Raw genomic sequence first — 25,321 nt, forward strand, 5'->3', positions numbered from 1 at the left:
ACAGACAGACAGACAGACAGACATTTAGATTGTTATGTAGACAGACAGAAAGAAAGACGGAGAGACAGACAGATACTGTAGATAGACAGACAGACAGACAGACAGACAGAGACAGACAGACAGACAGACAGACAGACAGAAAGACGGAGAGACAGACAGATACTATAGACAGACAGACAGACAGAGACAGACAGGCAGACAGACAGACAGACAGGCAGACAGACAGACAGACAGACAGATAGATAGATAGATAGATAGATAGATAGATAGATAGATAGATAGATAGATAGATAGATAGATAGATCACTGCAAAACTTCTAACAAAAATAAAAAATTGTGATAATTCAATTGCTTGGATTATTTTAATGATGTGATTATCGATAGTCTGCGAGACAGATTTCCATTGGGACCTTGCATCTATTTGTGATGGTTCAGTTCAGTGATCCTGTACAATACGGTTGTTTTTGTCCATGGTGTTGCACACAAAACCTCCATTCATAGACACTGAACGACTGGGGGTTTCCCTCTCTGCTCGTAAATATAGATGCAATTAAAGCTGACAAAGACGTAGACTGTAGAGTGGGACAGACATAATGCAGTGTGAATGAACAGCAGGATGAAAGCCCGAGCGTGCTCGTATTTGTATGGCACACCAGCCTGTGCGCTTGTAACTGTTCTGCAAATTCAGACAGCTGCTTCTCTCTCTCTCTTTACGACAGCTGTAGCCAAGCTGAGTGGAGGTTTTAATCAAAACGTAATGAATAAGCCAAGTGTGACGTGGTGAGACAGTTAAGTAAACCTAAACAACCATATAATTTTCACTGTTTCATCCTGCAGGCCGCATGCCAATCATTCCATGAGTGCCGCTGTCATTGTTCTGTGCCATCAGTGATGCTGCCTGCTGATGCCAGGACTGGCAGTGCCCCATACAGCCCGCGGGCAGCTGTCTGTGGCCAGGGAGCAGAAGGAAAGGGAGGGGACGGAGCGAGGAGATAACACAAGACACAAAGAGACTCTATTGAACATAACCGGCTGCACAGTTTAACTAAATTACCACATTAACTGGACAGTTCAAAGAAAAAGGAGATCAAGATAATATCAATAATACAATAAATAATGCAGTGAGTACGTCAACATAATTGCATTTTGTAAATCTACAAACTTTCTGGCGCTAACAATGCTGCAAGTGTGTTGCTAGTGGGCACCTGCTAGCATTAGTCCCTCACTGTGGCCCAGAGCAGATGGACTGCCAACAGCACTTCTGTCCCATGTATAGAATGTCTGAAACCAGGGCTTTGACCACCTTAAAACAGCCTGTTCATGTGTGCGTGTATAGAATGACAGCATACAGACCATCTGCTGAGCAGCGCAGCTCTTATGACGTGATTTGTAAAGGGTTAAAAGAGGAAAAACAAAAGACTCATGTGAGCGAGTGTATTCAATTACAAATGCACAGAGAAAATATTAAACAACACATGCCACTCTCTCTTTGTATGCATGTTTTTGAAGATCTACTTGCCTCCGGGGCAGCATCAATCTATGTCTTATTTAGGTTCATTTGTAATGTACTCTATCAAGAAACCTGCTGGATGAGCTCATGCAAACACACACTTACAGGTAAATGAGTCAGGGCACAGTTCTAAGCCCTAAGGGCTATTCTAAACTGTTCACAAACATAACATGATACACTAGAACACCTAAAGCTGATCATACTTCATTGTCTATGTTCTGTGAGGGAGTGTATTATTGTAAAACCTAGAGAGCCGTTGATGTATTGAATGTGCAGACTAGCAATAGTCATTTATTCATTAACAAAAACGCACCAATTGCTTGTGGATGTAACAAAATATTATTTATTTATTATATATTACAATAATTATTATTTGTTATAGTAAAGAAATTGTTTTAAACATTAAAAAAGTCAATATCCTCGTGTAAACTGTGTAATGATTAACTTAAGCTGTTTTATGGCCATTATATATATATATTTTTTGCCATCATGTCAATATTCAAGTTAATAATTAAATAGTTAATAAATAAGTAAATAAAACTCATACATTAAATTAAACTCTTTTTGGGGGGGGGGGGGTCAGAAAAACAAAGCAAAAAAGTGTGTGTGTATTTTTTTTCAGTAAAGAAATTGTCAATAAATAGTAACAAAAGAAATATATATATATATATATATATATATATATATATACATAATATACATACATGTATATATATATATATATATATATATATATATATATATATATATATATATATATTACAGATTGTTAAATGGATACTCTAAATTATAAACTATTACATTTAAAATGAGTGTGGAATCTCTGTTTGTTGAGTGTTGAGTTAATTTAATTGTTTGCTATAATGCATTAAGGGCTGCTGCCTACTGTATGTAGAGAGCTCCAAATCAGTCCCTCTTGAGGATCAATGATTGTTAGAATGCTCCCTTAGATGCAAGATGCCTCTGTATCTAACTCACTATGTTTTGGCACAGAGCTCAAGTGTGTGTAAGTGTTAGTGTGTGACTTTCTCTAGATAGGGTGATTACTGAGATTAATGACTTTACCCACAGCCTTCAGTCTCCCCTCCTCTTTCAGCCACACCAATCACCTCCTGGCTGACAGCTAGAAGGCAGAGCCACAGGATTCAAGGGCACTTCAGGACCTGTCTTCTAGCCCCGCCCCTATCAACACAGTTTACCCAGCATGCCCCCTGGAGGCATGCCAACTGCCAGCAGTTCCATCCCACAAACAACTCTCCATCATTAGAACCCTGAGGATGGCCGGGGCGACCGCAGGCATTATTAGCGGGAAGGGCAGCTCGGGTTCTAGTATCAGGGTTAGTATTTAAGCTGCGGGAAGCAGATTGTTTCCAGCGCATGTCATTCCTTTAAAATGTGTTCCAAATGCTACAATATGGGAGCGTGTTTGAACACCCACACACGGCACTTGGCGTTGAGTTTTAAAGGAGAGCATGATCTTAATGAGGCTTTTCAATGTAAATATGACACGCTTGAGTGATGGTAGAAATAACGGGCCTTGGCGTGACCGCAATGGCTCAGCAACAATATTTTGCCACGTTTACCATTATTGTTATGTTTGACTAGAGCTCTTTGTATTTATTGCCTCGTTTAAAAATCAATATTGACAATGTATCGCTTGGTAGCCCCAAAACACAATGTGTGAAAAAGGGTCTTTTGAAATAAAAAAAACCATTAGTACAACGTGTGTTTCTTTGCAAGAAGAAAAAAAAACACAGGCTGAGAGGGGAAAAGAAAAGAGAGACGGACGCATAACAAAAGGGGAAGAAAAAACAAATTAGAAGACAGGATGTGAAAGAAGGCAGCTAGGATTGGCACGGAAGAATAAACACATGCGGATGGAAGTTGACAGGGAAAGAAACCAAAATACCACAAAGAGGTCAAAGGAAAATATGATCAAACCCCTCCATTATCCTCCATGTGACCTTACATTTCTCAAACAGGGCGAATTACACTGCCCATGATCTGACCTCAGGGCTGCTTTGACAAGAGTGGCAGCTCCCTATTGAGAGAGGTTAGGATCTCTGAACAGGCCAATCATCACGAGAGCGAGATCGGAGGGGTGAGAAGATGTCAATCAAAAAGCTTTCTGAAAGAACACCTATAGGGTCAGATGCACATACTGCAGTCACCCCCCCCCAAAAGTGTAATAAATACTACTATAAGAAAGGAGAATGCCAGCTAATGCCAGTAAATTAAAGTGACAGTTGCGATACATCATGCCGACAAACCAAATCGCTCTTGCCCCAGCTAACCGTAAGAAGAGCACCTCGCTCAAGCCATGCATTGCAAAATGAGCAAAGGATATGGATTAAGATCACACAGGATGCTTGCCAAGCATTAGAGAGTGAGGAGGCGGAGCCACATGCTAGAGTTATTGCATTTAAAGTCTGCAAAGGATGCTAATTAAGTTTGACTTCCTTTAACTTATAATGTGGTTTGAACCATGAATCAGGCTACATGTACAGTACGGACTAGAAAAGTGAAGCTTGTTTTATCAATAAGGTAACACTAATCAGTAAAGCACGAAGAAAAGGAAAAGCCCTTTTAATATCTGGTTTCAAGGATCTGCAATATCCTGTTGTAAACATTGGTGTTGCAAATGCGGTCCAAACTGGAAAGTGTGAACGAGACGTTGTAGAAGCAGGGCTCATACATCTGTTTAAAATTCAGGATCTACTCTCATTATCATACAAAATGACTGATAATGGAAATGGCAGAAGAGATGAACTGTGGTGAATATCAAGAATGGGAAGACAAGCAAGGTTGAAGGAGGAGTGATGGTTCCCATCTGTGCGGTGCAGTGAAGTTCGCCATAAAGAACCCTGCACACGTTAATCAGAGGCTGACAGCAGTGTTTCAGAGGACATATTCAGAACTTCTCCATGCAGAGCAGCAGTTTGCAACTGGTTTTGATTTAGGATCCAGATTGCGAGTGACCCTACATTATACAAAATTGTTTATTAAAAAACTTACTTCAATAGTAAACCTTAAAATCCCCCCCAAAATAAATAATTTATTTGTATTACCATGTAGGTCCATCAACAAATTATATATAGTGGGTATAGAAAAGAAACACCCCCCTATAAAATAATCATATTTTGTTGCTTTGCACCCTAAAATGCAGAAGGACAAAGTTTTAGTTTTATCCAGCTGTAAATGTATAATAGCATCCAAGTGAAAGATATAACACCAACATGTCAGAAAAAATAATAATAATAAAAAAACAGAATCACTGAGTTGGGAAAAGGATCACCCCCTTGTGTCAGTATTTTGTTGAACCACCTTTTGCTTAAATTACAGCCTTCAGTCTGTTAGGATATGGCTCTGTCTCTACTAACTTTGCACATCTAGACTGCAATATTTGCCCACTCATCATTGCAGAACTGCTCAAGTTCAGTTAAATTTGACGGTGAGCATTTGTGCACTGGAGTCTTCAAGTCATTTCACAGATTTTTAACAGGTTTTAAGTCTGGGCTCTGATTAGGCCAATATACAGTTTATACAGTAAATACATATAAATATGAAATAGATGTTTAATTTTTTTTCATAATATATGATTATTTTATAATAATAATGAATACTTTGTGTATGGTACAATCAAGCGACGTTCACTTGTAGAACGCAAGCTTCTAGAAGGCATACAAGTCTGAAGTAATGAATTTAGGTAAATGGGTGCAGAGCCAGTGGTAGTTTTGTAGGCAAACATCAATGCCTTGGGATTTTATGCGAGCAGCTATTGGTAGCAAGAGTAAATTTAAGCTGACAATTTCTGGATATGGGCAATGAAACTAAGTTCAGTAAAAACCTACGACCAACAATTGCACAAATTCTTGTTTTACCACTAAAAATAGACTAAAGGTGAATGCTGTAAAAATGATATTATTTGACTACTGAAAGACATTCATGAGAGAATCATTAGCTAATTTAAGTTTGATACGCAAAGTCACTGCTTCATGCTTGACTCTTCAGACATACTTCACTTCAAACACAGTTTGCCGAAGTTCACAGTCTGACCCACTCAAGAAAGTCTGGACAAGCGATTTCAAATAGGGCTCCCACTCCAAAACAACCACTTATGCATCATTTGGCCGTCAAAGCACAGGGCAATCTCCCTCTCTAACTGTGTGGATTAAAGGCAGCCTCTTAATTGCTTCCTTTGAGGGCAAGGAGGATTAGATCAGAGGCAATGGAGAGGTGATGAGGACCCCAGTGCCTAAATTGGGCCAAGACTACAGTTCTCCCAGGATCCCCCAGTGTAAATCACTGCGCAAGAAGCAATCATTAGCATGAGACCCATAAAGGACTTCTGGGAAAGGATTTCAAAGACTTATGAGGCATCAATGCTGTCACAGAGCTTTTTAAAGAGGCTAAACTTTAAGAGTTGTGTGTTGAGTGACAGTTAGGGGAATCAGGTGTTGCACAGTCAATCTACATATTTAAAATCTATATATTTTTTTTTTTCTGTGAAAAAATATTTTCTACCAACACTTGCACCAAATAATGCGTCTATTGGAGCCTATAGTTACAAAGATATGTAACTATTACTAAGATCATTTGGCTTTCCAACAACCTGCTGAATAGTTGATTATGAATATGTTGTAAATAAGTTTACTAAAAGTCTACTAGTTGATGCAAGCAAGCTAAATGGCAAATTAGTAATTAGTACAATTCAATACGGTTTACGACAGATGCAAAACCCCACACATCCTAAACATTACTAAACGGTGCAGAAATGAGTAGAAATGTATATTTGTGTGTGCAGTTTCGGTTGGGGGTGGGGGTGGGCAAGCAAGCTGTTGTCTCTGCTGCTGCAAGGCAAGGCAGACACGATATTATAAAGCCACGACCCACTACACAGACACCATGTGCGCTGAGACAAATACACAGGCATCAGATGTGACACAAAGGCACCATTCATACCAGTCATATACTCAAACAACAACTAAATTTGACATTTCTCTTTCAGTTGGCTCCAGGTAAAGACATTTTATAAATCCCCCTAAACTGAAGTAAGTGCTTATTTGACGTATAGTTGAGTCAATATCTGACAGACACTGTAAACTGATATGGGTCATGCCTGTTATGCAGTATTTTGATCTAGTGTTAATTTTGTCAGCTATTTTTAATTTAGTCTTAGTCTTAGTAACTTTTAGTTTTTATCATATTTAGGCAACTTGTCCTGTTTTCGTTTTAGTCAAGATTTAATCGACTAAATATCTAAGAATTTTAGTGTAGTTTTAGAGAAACGTACACATTTTTGACATATTTTCATCTTACTGTACAATGGTTTAAATTATGAAAAAATATATATTATTTTGCTAAATTTTAATTGCAGTGATTGTTGTCATTTTGTAAATTCATTTTTACATTTCATCATTAGTTGCTCTTTCACCAGTAAGCACAAATCAATAGAATATGCATGGCTTATCTGACCTCATCTAATGACCTCATCAATTAGAGGCTAAATAAACACCAAAGACTTCAGGTGTACACTCGCCCTGTATACGTTATGAAAACTGATTTAACAAAAACCTACTCTCAAATATTATAACAGAGAAAAACCTAATAGTAATTCCAATAATTCCAAATTGCATTAATGTTTCTCTTTTAAAACAATGACAAGAAAATGGCACAGAGGTTGCGTGATTAACATTACAATCCACAACCATTATCACAAACAATACAGTCGAGATCCATGACAGAACACAGACTAGCTGAATGACACTTTCATTTAAGCAGAATACCTCAAATGGAGATTGCTGAACTCCAGCTTACTTGTACATTACTGTATGTTGGTGTTTTCAGATCAAGGCGCTTCCGCAGAAAGAGCACATGTGAATGGTTGCCAGATTGCATAAAGCTGGGCAGAGTTTTGTATCCATTTAACAGAAAAGCTCTAATTGGGGGATCTGAGGTCTGATATCTGGCAACCACAAAAAGAACAGCAGTCTGAAATATTTTGGCTCCACTTATTTCAACAAAAATAAAAAGGTTTTGGTAAAGTTTTTTTTTTTTTTTTATTACATTTTAATCTAGTCTTTTTTCGTCAATGATATTGCATGTTCATTTATGCTCAGTTATCAGACCTTATTATCATTTCATTTTCGTCAGGGGAAAAAACTAATTTAATTAACAGTTTTTGTCATCGTTTTTGTTAACGAAATTAACACTATTTTTAACTTACCTTTTGAAAGTCTGAAAAAAAAGTGTGCTTTGTCATTTAAGGAAGTATTTCTATAAATAAGTTCAGACATTCAGAAATGTGCTCTGACCAGGCTCCGACACTTTAATTTATTTTCACATTAATTATTGTAAATAAAATAAAGAGAAGCCTAAAGGGATAAACAAAAAAAAACAAAAAATGTAATACTTCTTTAAATGATGCTATCTTAATGATTTAAACAGTTGCATTAAACAGAATGGATTCTTTAAACAAAAACAGTATAACAAAATAATTAATACCAAAACATCACAAAATTCATAAATTCCATTACTACTGACATTAGCATGTTCTCACCAAAAATGATATTCTTAAGGAAACTGACTGGCATTATTGCAAACTATAAATAAGATGGAAAGCTAACTAAACTGATGAGTTTTGTTTTAAACACCTCATTTAGAGAAAAAAAAATTAATGTATAGAATATTTCTTAATAAATTTCATCAATAATAATTACGTTAATAAACATTTTCTTATATCAAAATAGTTAAGAATTAAATAAAAATGTAATAAAAATACTAAATTGCTCTAATTATAAATGACTAAATAAAAAAATCCCTCATGCTTAAATTATTCAACAATAATTCAATTATTTAAATTAACCACTATGTTCACTCTACTAATATGATTTGCGCCTTTAAAATGGAAAATTTCATCCAATATAATGAAATATGTATGATGGTACCATTAAAATGTACTGCATAGTAGAAATGCCCCATGTGTATATTCATTTGCATTTATCGTGGCTTTATGTGTGCATAATTATGTGTCTGTGAAAGTGTATGTGTCCTGTCTTGGGCACTGAAATGAGGATAATATGTGATGCCAAGTGAGGATGTCAGTCTCTGGCCTGTGAGGTTCTAGTCTCCCTTCTTGTCTCTGTCTTTCATCTGTCACTTCTCTCTTTCCGCACTTTGATCTGTGGCTCTGTGTCAAACATCCTTCAGTCTTAAAGGAGCATTGCGTAGGTTCTGAAATTTCTAACCGTTACTGACACCAGTGGCCGTTAGAGGAACTGCAGCCAGTTTCATGCTCGTTCTCAGTGCGCACAGTCTTTTTTTTTTTTTTACTTACGAGGAGTGTCCGTGGGTGTCTGAGTTGTGCTGGAGGCTGGTCGCTTCTTTCCATCCGCAGAGTCCATTTGAAAACACTACTGCCGCTGCTTACTATAATGGCTGGCGTGCCGTACGGTTGTAAGCCCAAGTTGACGAGAACGCGCATGACGTCACATTTTGTGAATTTTCGCGCCAATTCGGGCCCGACTCCTCCACACACAATTGAGCCTACAGGCAGATAGAGGCAACCGTGGTGGACAGTCGAGGTGTCATTCTTTTTTTTTTACATCATGGTTGGCTCATACATGTACAAATGAAAACTCTATCTTAAAGATTTTTTTTAAGAAAACCTCCACATAGCTCCTTTAAGATTTCAAGCCTCCATGGAGCAATACAAAAACGGCTTCAAAGTCAGACAGCGAGCGAGAGAACTATAGTACAATACCCAGTTTCCTTCATCACCTTGCCCTAGCTGAGTAACTGTAAAATATACAGCATATTTCAGCCAGCACAGCTAACTATAGCCACCGCAGGATTGTGTGATATACCAAAGTACAACAGATATAAAAAATTTCATTTTTAAAATTTTGCTAACTGATCCAGATGACAACGTACTATTATGCAAAACAGTTCGGACAGAGTGACACGAAGCATATAAATTTAATATGTTCCCGTTTTTAATTTGACTCCATGAAATGTTTCTTTCTGTAAATTATCTATAAATCAAATCCAGTTATGTAAACTAATATATATATTTATTATTTTAATTGAATATATTTTATTTAGTTTTCTTTCCTTAACAAAAAATTATAATAAAAAATAAGATTAATCCACTGATCTATATATGACTGGATCGCTCATCGCGCTCTAAACTGCCAAAAAGCAGTGAAGCCACCGGAAGTGTTCGATCTGCCATTTTACTAATCCCTACCAACAGAGAGCACCATTGAGTCACATGCAAACAGCTGACCTTAAATCACCCGATTTGAAGCAAAATAGTCAAACGGGATTATTTTTTATATTGTGTGTATTTAAATTCATTTTTACTTCAGATGTTATCTGCAATGTTTATGGTCTTTTTGGGCAGTATAAGTGATATATTTAAACCGTTTAGGTGGGTGTGTCTGCTGGGCATTGCTGACACAGGTAACTGATCCAACACAAAATACAGCCTATTTCTTTATGTATGTAATTATTCAGGAATTATTAAACATGAACGTACTAGTATCAGAACTGGATTTGAATATATTACAATAAATAATACAATAGCCTCTGTTAATATTGCTCTATACTGAAATGAAAAGCTTAACTTACACTATCTTGCAAATAAAGCCTTTAAATGTCTTTAAATCCATACTGTATTTATTTAGTCAGTTATTTCTGTATTTAGTTAGTGTATATTTTCAATGCCCTGACTGAGCAACATCTATTTCAGACTCTCCAAGATGGCGCAAATATGTTTACTATAGCATTACCGTTTCCATGTAAATGTTGTTTAGTAATTTAATAATTAATTTAACCACCATTTAAATCATTACCTGCTTCAAAGTGAATTGTTGTTGAAACATTTGCACTTAGCGCCGAATTACAAATAAAACACTAACAAAATTGTATAAAAAATGAATAACTGTACAAGGCAAATAAAGGTATACAAAGCATACATTTTTCTTCAGATTTCAGGATGAGCACTTTGTCATTTGTTATATATACGTTGAGGTCGTGTCCGTCTGATGTTTATCATGTTCATGATGTTCACTACTGTAATGAACGTAGCTTTTAATAAGTATGGGAAATTCCCGACATTAAAAAAATAACCGTTTTCATGCCTAGGGTGTTTGTATTGTAAGAATCTACAGGGATACTACAGATGTAAAAACGCTGGCTTGTTATGTGATGTTTTCTCATTAAAATCATACAATTTCCTATTAATTCAATAGAACGTTTACGCAAACTAGGGATTAGCAATATGGCGGCATGGCGGCTTCACTTTCATGACGTCATGAGCAATCCAGTTCTCTATTATAGATCACAAATTAGTGCTTTATTTAATCTGTTGACAGCCAGTTTTTATTTCAACAAAGGCTGCTGCATGCAAAGGCCATGCAAATCTCCAAAACAGCAAGAGCAAATGACTTTCAAAACCTCAGAGACGTCAGGGGGGAGTCAAAGGATGCCCCTCAAAGGGTAAATGACATTCTGAATTTCCTTACTCATCAATTCAGTTAAAACATGTTAGCCAGAGAGGGAATTTTTCAAGCTGAATAACATGCCTTCAACTGTTTTTGTCACAACACACCACATTAAAGCAGAATGCTGCTGTCACAAAGAAAAGTTTCTTGTAAAGTTAAGACACTTGCGTCATTGCATTTAGAAGTGCGTCTTTAAGTTTCATTTATCACAGAGCAGTTTCAGTAAAAGCATTAAGCAACAGTGCTATCAACGGTAAAGAAAAATGAGAGTATCACTTCCTGTTCAGGGGGAACGGTTTCCGTTGTCGTCATTTCAGACATCCTTCTGAGTCAAGATGGAAAATGATACCAATTTAATTTCCCATTTGTGGTCACAAAAGCATTAGTTTAGACATGTATTGAGAGTAAACTAAATCAAGGGGTTTCCAGCCAAACATGAAAAGGCTTTCAAATCTGTGCAAAAGATGACACTTTGATGTACCTGGTTTCAATTGTAATTTTCAGTTTCAATCCTGTTCTTTGTGACTGCACCTTGCTCAGTGACTTGCAACATAATGAGCAAATTTTTCCATTTTTTTTTAGAATTTCAATTAATTACATTTTTTTTCGTAATAAAAAAGGATAGTTTCCATCATGGATACTAATACTTTTTCATATGGTATTTTGGCATAAAGAATCAATCTTATTCACACTTATTAAAATTTAGTATGGTGCTAAATGTGTTTTTAGTCATTTAAATTAAAAGGACTTTTCATTTTATTATTATTATTTTATTTTTGTACAGACAATGAAATCATTGAGCGCCAGAGTTATTTTGGTCCCCAGTTATGGCCAATGCTTTATATTGGTCAATGTGGCGAATTGGCTGAACACTGGTGAATGTGATTACATTAGTCTAGAATAAAAAAATGCTGTAAAATTCATGATATCTAATGTATTAACAATTTAACGTAATAATAAAGTGCATCCTAGAGATTTCATAAACCAAATAAAAGTGATGTTAGTTTGGAGCCCAGTGACTTTCATTGTGTAAGAAAAAAGTTAAAACATTCTTCAGAATATCTTCTTTCATGTTCTACAAAATAAATAATGTCCTACATGTTTGAAATGAAGCGAATTCTCCCTGGCAGCTGTGCCAAGGTTGAGAAATAAAGTTGACAGTCTCCTTCAGACACAGCCTGGTAGAGCAAGGACAGGATGGGTTAAGTCTGTAGAGATGTCTATCTACACTGTAACAGCTGGGGCATCAACATTTCAGAAGAAACATTTTTATACGGCTCGAGGACACCATCAGTCTGTCACGCACAAACCTACTCGCTCTACTCAATCTCCCGGAAGGTTCAAGCAGATTTCCTGCACTTCGTTGTCCACTCCCTCCATCTATTTTTTTCATATAAAGAGTCAGTTATCCAAGACTCCCAGTGAGGCTGGCCTCCTTAGAACCTCAAACACTTTCTCTCGTTCTCTCACACACATACTCCAATTAGTAGTGGTTTAGTAGAATCTGACTGGCAGACAGGGAGTTGCAAACAGTGAGTGTCATGTAAATGCTTTCCTTTCATTATAAAGCAAACTAAAACGTGTGCCTGCCAGTCACAAACACCCTGAAGTCAACGACAATAACGCCACTCTTGCATGCACATGCAATCCATGAACATTCACAAAATCATAAAGTGGGGGCCAAAATTTTGTTATTTAAAATGTTTGAAAGTTCACATAAATATTCACATAAAATGTAAACGCTTCGTACTGGTTTATAAAAATAAGAAAAATCTTATATATATCTTATAGAATTTTACCATAGATCTGATAAACAATATTAAATAAATACATTCTATTATTATTATTACAATTTTAATGCATTTATAAAGGATTAAAGACTGGGACTGTATCTTTCTGTTGGTCAACACAGCAAATTTGTGAAAAACCTGATCCTGTTGCAAAACCTGCACAAGGAAATTTTTCGAACCAAATGCATGGTTTCCATTAAAAAGAATGGATGTCGCCCAGTAAATGTCTCTGCACTTAACACTGTACAGTAAGGTTCAAGTTGTTCATAATTTAACCAATTTAAACTTAATTCATTAGGCAAGAAATGTATAGCATTTAATAATTAAATTTTAATTCATAAATAAGCCAGTGTTCACTGTTAATTTATATACTTGGTGCACAAACAATTTTCACTCAATGATTGCTAGTAAATTTCACAATTACAAAGAAGTAATACACTGAGATAAATGTGAAATCTTTAAATAGAAAGTATTTTATTTATAGTATTAAGTATAGTATTTTCATGCAAACCCTACTCCAATGATCTTTATTTACAATTTCCCAAATGTTTTTTACTGTGTGTAACTTGAAATGTGAAACATACCTTAGTATATATACAAATGTAACATTTACCTAGAATAATAAATGTTGTAAAATTTCGGATATCTAATACATTTAATACACAAGAAATGTAACACTTTAGAACAGGGAACACTTATTCACTATGAACGACTTTCCCTCAATAAATTCCTAATTTGCTGCTTATTAATAGTTGGTAAGGTAGTTAAGTTTAGGTATTGGGTAGGATTAGGGATGTAGAATTAGGTCATGTAGAATAAGGCATTAATATTTGCTTAATTACTACTAATAAATGGCTAAAATTCTTGCAATATACATGCGAATAAGCAACTAGTTAAGGGACCCAAAAATAAAGTGTTACCAAAGTGTTTTCTACAGATGTCCTAAAATCAAATCAAAGCCAAGTTTCACACTCAGGGTTGTGTGAACAAACGACTAAATTAGGCCCCATGGCTCAGATAGTTCAGGTGGCCTCTATTAAATTTCCACTAAACAGAGTTCCAGATGGCAGAACGATGGTGACCTGTAACAACAGTTTGAGATACAGTAATGCATGAGGGGTTTATCAGGGAGTCACTGTTTAATTAGGGAGCAACCATGTAGCAACAGCAACAGTAGCCTAATATTCATTTTATTTATATACCAAAAACAAAGAGTTCTCATATTTCCTCTTGGAGAGTGTTAATTTCGTGCTCTGATTGAAAAATATTACTTAGTGGATGTGCAGTTTCTGGATGGCCTGTCCCACTGTGGTCTCAGGGCCAGTCAGCGTATCTCACGTGGAGTGGAGCAGTGAGCGTATTGTGAACAGTCAGCACAATACGTTGTATTTTGCCCAGCTGCCCCACACATTGATCTGACAGATTGATTACCAAAGAGCTGCAATGCTTCTGACTTTCAACTGTGACCTCCCTCTGCAAGCATCTCTCTCGCTCTCTCTCTCTCCATATACTGGACATATATATATATATATACGGTACTGTAAAGAACACCATTGCATCATGATTTATAAATGGCATATTGCTTTTAATGAGCTACAATGACATCAAATAGGAGCTTCATGCATCAGAGGAAGTGTTTAGTTTTGCAAAGATAACACTGTTAAAAGCTGAATTGACAGAACTCATCGAAGAATCAAATCTCCATTATGTTACTGAATATTGACATATTCCAACTCCAAGGATTTCTCCCTTCAGACAGAGAGGCTGCATGTCAGACTCTTTTCGGAATAGTGTTCTCTTTCAGGAAGCACTGCACAGAAAGCAGCTGGAGGATTGGGCTAACAGTTATTTACTGTAAATAGCATCTTTCACTGAAACACATAAAGAACTAGTAAAGTGTGAAAAGAAAGTACTGTGGGGTTGGAACACTTTGATATTTCTTTATGAGACCCGCAAGCTTCAGCCACAAGCGAGCAGCTATTGTTTCATGTCAGGAAATCACACATTTGACAGTCAGTCTTAATGTATAATCATATCTTTGCTTCACGTAGCAATCCAAAAGTCTGAGAGCTCTAGTGGAATATGCTCCTTGCTCCATGTTAATTTTCTAAATAAAAATTCTAAAAAAACAAAACCAGAATGTATTATCATTTGGTTTGTGCTTCTTCTGCTTTATTGACAGCAGCACAAGAGATATATGAACTCCAGATGATAAAAAACCTATTGATCACATTCTCCAGCATGTACAAAGTGAGTTCACTTGACCAATGTCATATATTTACTTATTTGATTAGTAACCTACAAAGTGCAGGATCTAAAATATTTTATTAATTTTGCAAAACACTGTTTTTTTTGTTAAAAAAATTTGATCAAAATGCTAAAAATGTGTATATTTCAAGGATTAAATCCAATCTTAAATCCCAGATGTTCAACTGTATTTCTAACAGTAATGTAAATTACAACAATAATTATTACTGACATACCTGTAGACTACAAGATATCTTACCACAATAGTATTGCAACCATCCCATGTATATAAAACATTGTATTTAAAAAGTACTTTTCTTGAATAAGACTCTTATAACCCAGCATGTGTTGCTTTGCTTAATAGGCTGCTGGCCCTTTAAGAAGATAAGCATGCTGAACACCTCCCCCTGTTGGAGGCGGACAGCGCTGTGAACTTGACCTGAGCTGACCCTCTTTCTCCCACCCCTCCCAAATTTCCGCTGCCAGAGCACTGGAGCACATTCCATCTCCTCTGTGTTTACTGAGCATGTGTGTGCTGCATCTTCCTGCTCAGCTGACTTGCAGTGCATTCTCACATATGAAATGAATGGAAAGAGAGCCGATGTGTTTTAGTGCCTCTTCAGATGCCAGGACACCAAGGCTTGATGTCTGGCACAGACGCCTCCAGTGCCACCAAACCAGCCGTGTGCTCCAGTTCGATCAAACCACCATCCTGTTTGTTTTGACAAGCATCATATTTATTGTCCAAACAAAAGCTTCAGAGACTCAGAGTTATAAAAAAAGATCAGAGGAGGACTGGGGCACGAGCCAGGTCATGTGACCCCGCTGGAAACCGATACAGCCCGAAACGAAGAGCGGCATTAGATAAATCGTATCAACTCTCTAATGAGGCTGGTAGCCTAATCTTTCAAAAATGTAATTAATTTGATCATCCTTAGAGGGAGCCGCTTCACCCCGAGAGACTTGCCGTTGTAACATTTTCAAAGTGAAAAGCCTGTTGAATGAGAGAAGGAGAGCAGACCACTGTAATGTAATTTAATGTAATGGCCACTGTTTCTCAATCTGGCCGCCATGCTGGACCCCCACCTCACCCTGCTCTTTGCTCCATTAGCAAAGATACCAAATCAGAGCTGAAAGTTTCAGCGCACACACACTAACACACAGCTGCCACTGCAGAAACATTGCTGGTCTCGTTCAACTTCACTGAGATTAAGGGAATTTGAGCATGCCTTGCAAGTGAAAGATGGCCCTGTGTCTTTAAGGGCAAATGCTGACTGTATGCCTCTTTCACTCTTGCCTTTTTCTCGACCACTCCCCCTTTTCCTTTCCTTGCACTTCCTCTCCTTCTCTCTCTGCAGTGTTGCTGTTATTAGGAGTGAGGGCGAACTGACGCAGTTCCTTGTCGGACTGTTTAAAGCAAGGAGTTTGTAGGCTATTAAGCAGGTCAGGTGACATGCAGCCTGTCTGACCCAGACAACTAAGGGTGAAGGTCGCCTGAGGGGGCGGAGAGACAAAAGGGGTGGAAATAAGAAAGAACGAGTCAGTAAGGCAGTGAAAGACAGAGAGAAAAAGGCAGGCTGCAGCTGTGGACTAAAATAATTTTCAAATGCTTTGCAAACATTTATTTCCTTCTACAGCACTTCTGCTGATGTGATATTGTTTTTATACACCAGACGAATAAACAAATGAAAAGTTGACGAATAAAAAATTAATTAGACCGAAGAAATACATTTTGTGGAACAGGATATGTGAGCGGAATGGTTCCATTTCCTCCTCTCAGGTCAGTGGTGGCAGAAACCTTGCACATACAGTACATACCTGTACACTACTGTTCAAAAGTTAAGTTTTTTAAGTTTTTTAAGTTTTTTAAATAAATTAATATTTTTATTCAGCAAGGATGCATTAAATTGACATTTAAGTTGTTTCAAAGGGTTTATATTTCAAATAAATGCTTTAAAGAATCCTGAAAGAAACTGTATGCTGGCAGCACAACTGATTGATAATAAAAATAAATGTTTCATATAAAATCAGCATATTATGATTTCTGAAGCATCATGTGACACTGAAGACTGGCTGAATGGCTGACGAAAATTAAATTTTGCATCACAGAAATAACATTTCAAAACATATTAAAATGGAAAACAGTTATTTTAAATTGTAATAATATTTTATAATATTATAATATTAAAATATTTTATATTTTATTAAAGTTTACTGACTACACACTTTTGAGCAGCAGTTTACTCTGGACTGGATTGGAAAACTGCAAATACAGATGAGTGATACAGATGGTAAAAAGTTCCAATGTTTTTGGACTGTTTATCAATGCTGCTCAGCCAATCATATTTGAGGACTAAACTAACTGCTTTTTGAAGAGTTTCAATTGACATGCCTGTTTGGTGCATATATTTAAAATAAAAAATAAAAAAAGAGAGAGAATAAACAATTCTTACTACATTGAGGTTGGGATTTAATTGAATAAAACGCTGAGTAACCCTAACTGCTGTTGTACTGAACACACAAGCACACACACATACACTTCTTCATCCTGTCACATTGACCACTCAACTGAACTTATGAGCACTCCACGTCCTTAATATACATACAACTTGATATCACCGAAATTGAGCATCTTATACTTCTACAGAATCATATTCGAATTACTGCGAACGAGTAAACGGTATCACAAAGTTATATTTACTGCTTCTGTAGCATCTTGTCAATTACCACAGAAAATAATGCTGACTCATACTTTGGTAAAAAAAAACGAACGGAAAAAGCCTTTACAGTAATACATAAACAACGGAAACTCAGGGAGAGCACGTGACACCTGTATCTGCAGTAAAAATGTTTGTTGTTTAGGTTACTAAATCGTCTGAATCATTATTCGGAGGTTTGACTATTTTCTATGTGGATGAACCTATGGTTACGATTTATTGGCCATAATGTTAAGTCCTGTGGGTGAAGTTTGCTTTACGAATAATTTCATCACATTCTTTCACAATCATGTTGATTACATGTTGATTACAGTTAACCTCATGCTAGACAATGCATGTTTTAAATATTTATTCAGGCTTCAACCATAAGCATATTAAAGTAAATGCATTTTAGTTTGTTTTTACAAAATAAAGGACAAGTCAAAATTATGTTCAGTGCTAATCGACAGCATGCAGAGTTGTAGCCTAAACTTATATTTATAAGAGAAAAATAAAAAATAAACAAGCACACACACACACACACACACACACACATATATATATATATATATATATATATATAAAATTGTAAGATGATGTGGAAAACAACATACAGTTTTTAACTCTATTCTTTGATGAATAGAGTTAATTAATTAATAAAGTGAATTCATTAATTTGTGTCCTTCAAATACCTGCAAAAAGTTTATGCCGCCAAATTATAGCAGAACCTACAGCATTATGTCAAGTTCACAAATGACAAATGCAGGTTTAAATGGTAAATCAGCCTGAATATATCCCAACAGCCTTCATAACTCCATTTATACAACAAACATCCAGTAAATTAAACACATCTACCCGCCTGTCAGAGCAGACCCACTTATTTTAAATAATTTACAGTGTTGGCTCTGCTTGTGTCTTATACTCCCTTTCTTCCTGTCTCTCTGGTTAAAACCAACTAAATGTTGGTGATTCTGAAAGTGCGGCTCAGGTTTGAAAAAGCGTGGTGGTTCACGCTGCATTCTGAGGCCTGCAAGCAAAAGTTGCACTCAAAATGTGGAGCTCCTGGTACCAACAGCACAGGATGATGAGTCAACAGCTTTCTCAGAAGAATGAGCCAGAACATCTTTCTGATATACTCCACACGCCAAACTGCCACTCCACAAGCATAGGTTTCTATGTACCTTTGCACAACACGACTTCCCAGCACTACCATTTAGCAACAGCGTAGTTCCGAGAATCATCGCTCTCTCTGTACTGAATGAGTGAGGATTCATTCACATACGCAAAAGCTATGTTAGAGTAGCAGCCGTGCAAACTCACCTCTCTCCTGCACAAAGTAAGCGAGGTAGAGGTCCAGCTCTTTGACGGACACACTGATGTGATGAGGCTGGACGCAGAGGATGGGATTGGAGCACTGGCCGCCTTTGACCAGCCGCTCCCCATCCGTGCTTTCCAGCGGGATGCCCTTGAACAGAATCACCATAACCAGGTCCAGACGCCAGACTTTATCCGCCTGCCGTAGACAATCGATTCGCCTCATCTTCCCCTTCTGGTCCGGGTTTGAGAGGACACAACATGGAGGCTTCTTCCCCGTGATGGACAGCACAAAGTCCTCCCGACACTCAGGCCGGATATCTTTGCGGAGCTTGGCAAGGAGGCGGGAAGCCCACTTCTGTTTGACCTCGGGCTTCTCACCCAAGAGCTCATCCTTGACAGCGCGCTCTTCATCCTTGGTCATCCGCTTCTCGTGCTTTTTGAAATACTTGCGCTTACGGGCCTGCAGGTTGAACCAGGTGTAGGCGAAGGCACGCACATGCGGAAGCAGCGCTTCGATGAAAGGATGGAATTCATCCTGGGAGAAAAGAGCAAAAAAAAAAAAAAAGAAATTTATTCATGTGTTTACTCAAAATCTACTTTTTACAAGCAAAAGCCAAGTCTGCAGTTCAATTCGAGTAGAAAGGGGAAATGAATCATCCTGGCTCTTTTCTCTATTGACGCATTTATTGAAATGCGTTTTTCCCATTCGTTGTAGTTTACCAATGAGAAAATGTAAATTACAGATTTATATATATATATATATATATATATATATATATATATAAACTCTCCATGACATTCAACAGATTTCACAGTTAAGTGTATACAGAGTTTTCTATTGCACCCACAGTCCTCCATTGTTTGCAACTTTTGCTGAAGCCCCATGTGCAGTCATTATTTATCCAATTATGTTTTGTTGACTATTTTCACTTTCAGCGGTAAGTTTTCAACAACAACAACACACACAGATGTACCTCCCAGGCACGTTGTGAACCGCAGTCCCTTAACCGTTTACTGCAGCATTCATTTGGTCTGACTAATTACTTCCATATTTGAACATTTCTAAAAGCCTAAACTAGCAGCAGACTGTGCTATAAATGTTACTAAAACCCCAACCGAACATTAAACATGCGCATCTATCAATTAACATTAACAAGACTCAAAGCTCTGTGCGCACCGCCGTGGCCATTTATGCGTGTGTGCATAAAAAAGTCAGTAATAATGAGAGCGCTGCTTTACAGATCTGTGATAATCATCAACCAAAAAAAATCCCCATATGCGAATGAACTTATGTTCAATAGGAGGGTTTTGTGCTTATGGCAAAATAATGAAACTCAGGCTCATGATGAAAGATGTCGGCTGTGGCATCAATATAGCATGACAAACTCACTTTTTCTTAGGCATAATGCAACCACAGAGAGAGAAAGAGGGAGAAATGGCCAAGGGCTGCTTGGCTGCAGTAATTCAAACAGAGAGAAAAAGAAAAAAAAAAAGGAAAGGAAACACAGCGCTCCCCGGTCTGGGTGTGCTGCGAGCAGTGAGCAGGTTTTAAAGGAACATAATGAGACGTGACTTCGGCACACTGTGGATCTCATGCAATAAGCAATTTCTGCAGCTCACGGCAGTGAACACTCTTACAATCTCATAGCTACTCAGCTCCACCGAAACCATCTCCTGAAACACAGAACATTTAATGCTAGACTGTTTAAACTCCTTCCTCAAAACGCCACAAGACCTCCAGTGACGGGTCAAGAGCCAAAATTGAGCCTAATGCATGTATGCAAACAATAAATGCAACTAATCATATAATTGTGCAGTCAGGATAGAAATGCAAAATACATGGTATTTTGGCCACAAATCCATCTGAAAACCACAAACAACTCTACACAAGCTAAAAGAAAATACAAAACAGACTATGTTAAATACAGGTTCACTTGCATCAAATATAAATCTCAAGAAACTATTATAATTATTAATAATAAAAATAAAGACTGATGATATTATAATTAATATTTGTAGTTAATATTATATTAAGATTTTAGGGACATTTCTGTTTACTATATTTATTTTTGCCAGTGCATGTTGGTGTTTAAGAAAAGAAAGGATATCAAAAAAGGAAAAAAAAAAGCCCAAACATACTTCCAATAACAAATGATGCAATATTTTGATAGCACAGCTTTTCTTTAGTTTTAAAGTGCAGAAATCATATTTGTGCGTGCACTTTTTCCGATGTGGGAAACACAAAAACTGACTGACTGCCCTGTCTTTGTGCTGCTTCAGAGCTTTATTGAAAAGACTATAAAACCTCCTTTAAGAGTGGTCTTGCTGAAATGTCCTGAAAAAGAAAAACTATTTTTTTTTAAACCCTATTGCAACAGCAGAGCATAATTTTTTTTTATTTCCAGTAATTTAAACGTTTGTACCGGGAGAAGCTAATTGCAAAAAGAGTTCAGTAATTGGGAGGTTGAGAGGCCTATAGACTCACTGTACACACTCACATCTGTAATCAGTCGACTCAGACGGAACTGATACAGTTACCGAGTAAACTTTCCAAAGATTTACAGAAAAAAAAAAAAAAAGAATGAATATGGAAAATCGAGGCTGACAAAAACCAGAAAACCAAGCTGCACAAACAGACACAAGATATGATTTCCAAAAAAACTCATCAAGGTTAACTGCATGTGTTTAGAGAAATGGTAAGTTCGTTTTATTTAGCTAAATTAATGTCCAAAATAGTTTGCCCCAAAATAGTTCCTCAACTAAATTTGGGTCCATTGAACAAATATTCAAACAGACATTCTGGCTTGAGAACTTAGAGGAGTCTGGACACAATTTTCACCCACTGACAGCCCAAATTTCCAAGAAGGAAAAGCCAGGAGGAAATAGTAATTTCAGGAATAGAGGGGGATTAGAAATGGGCCTGTTTCCCTGCAGACGTGTGTGGATTTATTTTATTTTATTCAGAACTCCTTTCACTAGAACTCCTTTCACTCTTATAGCTTCAGCACTAGCAAATACACCAACTACTCTGGTAAAAATAAACATTTGTTGGGCATTTTCTCCTTTCCGCAGCCTTGGATAAAGCTCAGAGGCAGGTCAAATGAGGCCCAAACCAGGCAAAGACACACACAGCTGGGCAACTGTGTAATTTCTGCATCACTAGTGGCAACAAACAGAACTGCAACAGAATTGATTATTTTTTAAACAAGTTCCCTGAATCACTGTATGAGTTAGTCGAATCATGCATGAGTCACGAATATGGAGGAACAACTCTGCAATGCAATCCAATGCAATGCAATAAAATGCAATTCAATAAAATAAATATAAATAAAAAATACATAAATAAAATGCACATCCAAACTGCAATGTTGATGACCAAAACTGAGGGATCAATACAAAAAAACATCTTCACATTCTGCAACAGTTAAATTAAAACCAAAACACTCTAACACTAAATTCTGATCGGATTGGTCACAAAGTCACTGTAAAAGAGACAATATATGAACAACACTTGTCACAATTCTGTATTAATGTGACCAGTTACAAATGATTACTAATATACTTTTTTATCAAAACTTAACAAGTTTGTCCTCATCTTGATTTTAATTTTGAATTATTTTTTGTGTAGCTAAAGTGTACATAAATTAAGATGGTCCTGCCCATAATTACATCTACTGCAATAGAAACACTAGACAAACAATATATACACCGTCATACAACCAAACCCTAAGTATGAAGAAAACTTGAACCTGTGTCGCCCACATAAGCACCCCTAAACTCAACCAGTCATATGGGGCTAAACTACAGCTATGACTTGGAAATAAAATATTTTAAACCCTGTGCCTTACTGCTGAATTATTTACAACACTAACATGAAGACGATTAGTGGAGAACGAGTAGCATATTGCATTTCTTTCTTTCCAGCTTTCTCTTTCTCTCCTGCCTACTCGGCCTTTTTCCATATTAGGCCTGGACGTGCTCCAACGGAATGCTCTGTTTTTACAACAATCAGTCTGAGAAGTGCGCTTTGACTGCATTTTGTGTGCACATTAAAGATGAGAATGTTATGGATAAACATGGCTGATGAATGGCTTCTTTATGGCAGATGAACTGAGCATCTTTGATCTGAAAGAGGCTGATGGCAGGGTGGCTTTGATAGCATGAGGGAAACGGTGACCACTGGACTGTCCTGAAAAAGCCAGGCCTACCAGCTCTGCTGCTCCGGCTCTGGCAGCCACGCACACACACACACACACACACAGCTGTATTTATGCAGTAATTGAATCATTTTGTTATTGCGGAGCTCAGGGAAATGTGTTTTTATTCCTGTCCGTTGCTCAGATACCATCTTTATTATGTCTTAAACAGAGAATGTGACTTTTTTTCATTTGCGCAAATCTTTTTCCAAGTAGAGACCGAGAGAGAGAGAGAGAGAGAGAAAGAGAGCTGGAAAGAAAGAGGGACGGAGCAGTCCAAAAGATGACAAAATAGGGGTGTTGCGGTCACCCACACCCACACAATGTGTTGCTATGGTCACCCCGCATGTCACAAGCATGTGTCCCAGGGCTGAGCTTTCTCAGACAGTCTTCCCAAAATTACGTGGGCGGGAAAATTGAAGATTGATTCCGATGCTGAAGAACTAGAAGATTTTCCAAGACTCATCATAAGCAATAAAAAATAACTGCCGGCTTTTAAAACGTACTCGGTTACTAAACGTAACCTCGGTTCTCTCTAGAAGAGCGAACGAGTACTGCGTCTTAGCTAAGACGCTACGGGAAAAGTCTCTTTTCACGAAATACTGAAGCAAAAAATTATCCTTAATTTTGTATTTTTGTAAAGCGCATTTGCAGCAGTACACAGCCATAGGCGAGACGGCTCGCTCGCTCATTGGCTTGTTCTGCGGCAACTGCACAGCCTATCGAGCGCAGGCTGATGCAACATCAGACCAAAAAGGGCGCTTCGCGCCCTTCTTGCCACTTCCCGCCGAAACGGGTGTGGCCCAACCTATAAAAGGAGCTCGAAAAGGCTGACTCACCTGATTTATTTCATCGCCGAAGCGAACCAGAGTGAATCGTACGCACGGCAGAGAACGCAGTACTCGTTCGCTCTTCTAGAGAGAACCGAGGTTACGTTTAGTAACCGAGTACGTTCTCTTACGAGAGCTCTCTCGTACTGCGTCTTAGCTAAGACGCTACGGGAACCCGATGTAAAACGCCGTGCGCGCAGGGATCACACACCGATAAACCTGAAGCAACGCCCAGGATTTACAGTGCACAGTCACCTGAGGGACTCACAGAGAGTCCGGGACAGAAAAGGGGGAAAGCCCTCCGTCCCATATCTAGCAGCATCCGTAGATGCGGCAATATGACATCACACAGCCGAGGCAAGGCCTGACCAATGTGGCAATGCGGGTCTTACGCAATACTGCCCATATAACAGTCGGCAGCGCATAGCGCTCATGAATTCAGAATTCCCCTCAGGGCCCTGATTCTTCTATACCGACAGCAGCCTTGCTTGCAAGGCGGGAACCTCCAGGTTATAGAACCTGATAAATGTAGACGGCGAGGCCCAACCCGCCGCCATACATATATCCTGCAAGGAGATCCCAGTAGACCACGCCCACAACGAGGCGACGCCTCTTGTGGAGTGTGCTCTGACGCCCAACGGGCACTGAAGGCCCCTGGAAGCGTAAGCTAACGCTATGGCGTCAACTATCCATCTGGATAGAGTCTGTCTCGAAACAGCCATTCCTTTGGAACGTCCACCGAACGAGACAAATAGCTGCTCCGTCTGCCGAAAGGCAGCAGAGCGAGACACATAAGCTCTTAAAACCCTGACAGGGCAAAGAAGACTCGAGTCTCCATCCTCCCCTGACACCGGCAGGGCAGACAGGGCAATAACCTGAGCCCGAAACGGTGTGTTGAGGGATTTCGGCACATAACCATGCCTAGGTTTGAGTATGACCCTTGAGTCATTGGGCCCAAACTCCAAGCACGACTGGCTCACTGAGAGCGCGTGCAAATCACCCACACGCTTCACAGAAGCGAGAGCCAACAAGAATACTGTCTTGAACGACAGATGCTGAAGACTAACCGATTGGATAGGCTTAAAAAGGGGAACCCTTCAAGGCCTCCAAAACCGCCGCGAGGTCCCACATAGGGACTGACGGAGGTCTGGGAGGATTCAGCCTCCTAGCTCCTCTGAGGAACCGGATGACTAAATCGTTCCTTCCTATTGACTGACCGGACGCCGTTT

At 38.1% G+C, this 25,321-nt stretch overlaps 1 protein-coding gene across 3 annotated transcripts in view; it reads right to left on the reverse strand.

The window, feature by feature from the left end:
- The window catches only part of LOC132114679 (nuclear factor 1 C-type-like), a 99,684-nt gene that overhangs the window by 48,099 nt on the left and 26,264 nt on the right, over positions 1 to 25,321 (reverse strand). For all 3 annotated transcript variants that reach the window (XM_059522936.1, XM_059522935.1, XM_059522937.1), the window contains one exon: positions 19,070 to 19,601. In XM_059522936.1, coding sequence (XP_059378919.1) covers positions 19,070 to 19,601 — 532 coding nt within the window. The remainder of the gene's footprint in view (positions 1 to 19,069; positions 19,602 to 25,321) is intronic.

Source organism: Carassius carassius, chromosome 34, assembly GCF_963082965.1.
Source record: "Carassius carassius chromosome 34, fCarCar2.1, whole genome shotgun sequence".
Lineage (NCBI taxonomy): Eukaryota > Metazoa > Chordata > Actinopteri > Cypriniformes > Cyprinidae > Carassius > Carassius carassius.